This window comes from Charadrius vociferus, unplaced genomic scaffold (genome assembly GCF_000708025.1).
Source record: "Charadrius vociferus isolate BGI_N301 unplaced genomic scaffold, ASM70802v2 scaffold532, whole genome shotgun sequence".
Classification (NCBI taxonomy): domain Eukaryota; kingdom Metazoa; phylum Chordata; class Aves; order Charadriiformes; family Charadriidae; genus Charadrius; species Charadrius vociferus.
Window position 1 is genome coordinate 721,672 of NW_009647271.1, and position 2,628 is coordinate 724,299.

At 61.9% G+C, this 2,628-nt stretch overlaps 1 protein-coding gene across 1 annotated transcript in view; it reads right to left on the minus strand.

Annotated features, from left to right (window-relative positions):
• Nucleotides 1-1,112: 1,112 nt before the first annotated feature.
• ARHGAP44 (Rho GTPase activating protein 44) overlaps nucleotides 1,113-2,628 on the minus strand; it is a 16,905-nt gene continuing 15,389 nt past the window's right edge. The window contains exons 16-18 of the mRNA XM_009880020.1: nucleotides 2,374-2,554; nucleotides 1,643-1,660; nucleotides 1,113-1,338 (exon numbers count right to left, since the gene is read on the minus strand). Of these exons, the coding sequence (XP_009878322.1) occupies nucleotides 1,113-1,338; nucleotides 1,643-1,660; nucleotides 2,374-2,554 (425 nt within the window). The remainder of the gene's footprint in view (nucleotides 1,339-1,642; nucleotides 1,661-2,373; nucleotides 2,555-2,628) is intronic.

Consider the following 2,628-nt stretch of genomic DNA (forward strand, 5'->3'; position numbering starts at 1 on the left):
CCCCCCTCTTGTCCCACCACACCCGGGATTGTCACCCCCCACCCATGGGTGCACCCCGGGACAGAGCGGGGGGCTGCAAAGTTCAGCTCCCCCCCTTTTTTTTTTTTTTTTGCGACAGAAAAGTGGAATTTAGGTGATTTCCCCGACCCGGTCCGTGCAAATTAAACTGACGCAGACCAGTGCTTGGGGGATGCCGGGCTCCTTTGGGCTATTCCTCGCACTTTCCTCACACCTCCAGCCCAAATTTCGCTACAGCCCAGTGACACCCACTGGGAGGCAGGCAGGGGACCCGCCGGAAAATCCCTGAAGGCACCACCGTTCCCTCGGGGCGGCGGGATGGGGACGTGGCGGTGGCTGCAGGGATGCTGAGCATCCGCTCCTCCCGCTGTCCCCGGGATGCTGCTCCTTTCCTGCGATGCTGGGCATGCTCTCCCCAGGATGCTGCTCCTTTCCCAACGATGCTGGGCATGCTCTCCTCCCATTGCCCCCGGGATGCTGCTCCTCACACGGGGATGCTGAGCATCCTCTCCTCCTGCTGTCCCTGGGATGGTTCTCCTCTCCCAGCGATGCTGAGCATCCTCTCTCTGGGATGCTGCTCCTCGCCTGGGGATGCTGAGCATCCTCTCCCCCCAATGATGCTGAGCATCCTCTCCCTGCGATGCTGCTCCTTTCCCACGGATGCTGAGCATCTTCTCCTCCCATTGCCCCCAGGGTGCTGCTCCTCTCCCAGTGACGCTGAGCATCCTCTCCTCCCATTGCCCCCAAGATGCTGCTCCTCTCCCAGTGACGCTGAGCATCCTCTCCTCCTGCTGTCCCCGGGATGCTGCTCCTCTCCCAGGGATGCTGAGCATCCTCTCCTCCTGCTGTCCCCGGGATGCTGCTCCTCTCCCAGGGATGCTGAGCATCCTCTCCTCCTGCTGTCCCCGGGATGCTGCTCCTCTCCCAGGGATGCTGAGCATCCTCTCCTCCTGCTGTCCCCGGGATGCTGCTCCTTTCCCAGGGATGCTGAGCATCCTCTCCTGCTGCGTCTGGTGCAGCCATGGGGTTGTTCTGCTGGTGGATTCACACATGGGGACGATGCCCGAGTTGGGGTCACAGGGGTGCCGCTGGCCTTACCTTGTCCGCTCGGCTCCTGGGGGGAAGCCGAAGCTGGTGGGAAGCGGGGAAGGGGTAGCTGAAATATCCGGCGATTGCTCGGGAATGGGCGAGTGGGGCGTGGTGGGGAGGTCGGTGGGCGGCGCGGGGGGCTGAGCAGCCGGCGGGGTGGAGGACGCCTTGCGCACCCCCGAGGTGCCTCGACGAGCCACCCATGAGGTGTCCATCACCCTGACGCCCATGCTGGGGGGCACACAGAGACAAGTTCTCAGCACCCATACGGCCAAAAGGGCCCGCGGGCACCCACATCGTGGCTCCTTTGGGGTGCCTGGTTCCTAAAAACGCCTCTTCCAGCAGGAAGCTGCTGGGGATGAACCTCCATGGCAATAGGGTAGGTGTGGCAGCATGGGACGAGCTTGTGTCACCCACTGGCCACCCTTCACTTCCCCAGGTACCAGCATCCTCCTGACATGGTCCCAGCAACCACCCAGCACCTTCCCAGCACCCTCCCGGTATCCTCCCAGCACCGCTGCAGAGGATACAGTACCTTTGGATTTTCCTAAGGCTGCATGGGCAGAAACACACGATTATTAGTGTAAAAAAACCCCAAACCACAAAACCCAACGTAAAACTTGACGGCGCAGAGAGTGAGAGCCCATTGCTCGGAGGAGAAGCTGCGAGGTCACGGGGCTTTGAGAGAGGGGGCAGGAGGGGCATGCCAGTGACGGGTAGGGCTTGGGATGGTTTTTTGGAGATGGGGAGAACCCTGGGGATGTTCTTCCAAAATGGGGAGAGCCCTGGGGACACATTTTTGGAGACGGTGAGAGCCCCAGGGTTGTTTTTTAGAGACAGTGAGAGCTCCTGGGGGTGAGTTTTGGAGATGGGAAGAACTTTGGGGACATATTTGGACATGAGAAGGACCCTGGGGGTGTTTCTGGCTGCGGTCCCTGTGAGGTGGCGTGTCAGGGGGACACATGCACAGGCTGGGAGTGGGGAGCTTTCCCCAAGAGCAGAGCCCGCAGGCCTTGGGGACACCAGGGCACCCAACTCCATCATGGCACAGCCCCGATGCTGCGCCATGGGCCACCCCACTCCCATCTCCAGCGGGGGGCAAGCTCACCTGAGCATCCCCAAGAGGCCAGCATGGAGAGCAGGGGGTCCTCCTACCCCAGGACCACCCCCAACCTCCCACCAGCTCAATGCCACCTCCCCCCTCCGGGGTGCCAGCAATGCCACCACCTCCCTCTCCCCAAAATGCCGGCACTGTGAAGACCTTACCCATCCTTCTTGTAAAACTCCAGCATCATGTTGTCCGTGGCCACGCTGAGGGGCCGCCGCGCCTGGTCGTGCTGCCGGCGGTCCGTGTGGTCCATGTCCGGGGAGGGCATGGAGCTGTAGTTGGCGTTGTGGTTGACGTGCATGGGGCTGCCGTAGTTGCCCGTCACGTTGAACTCGATGTCTGGGAGGGTGGAAACAGAACGGAGGGGGACGGTGGGTTTCGTGCCCTCAGTGAAGGGTGGGATGGAGGGTACC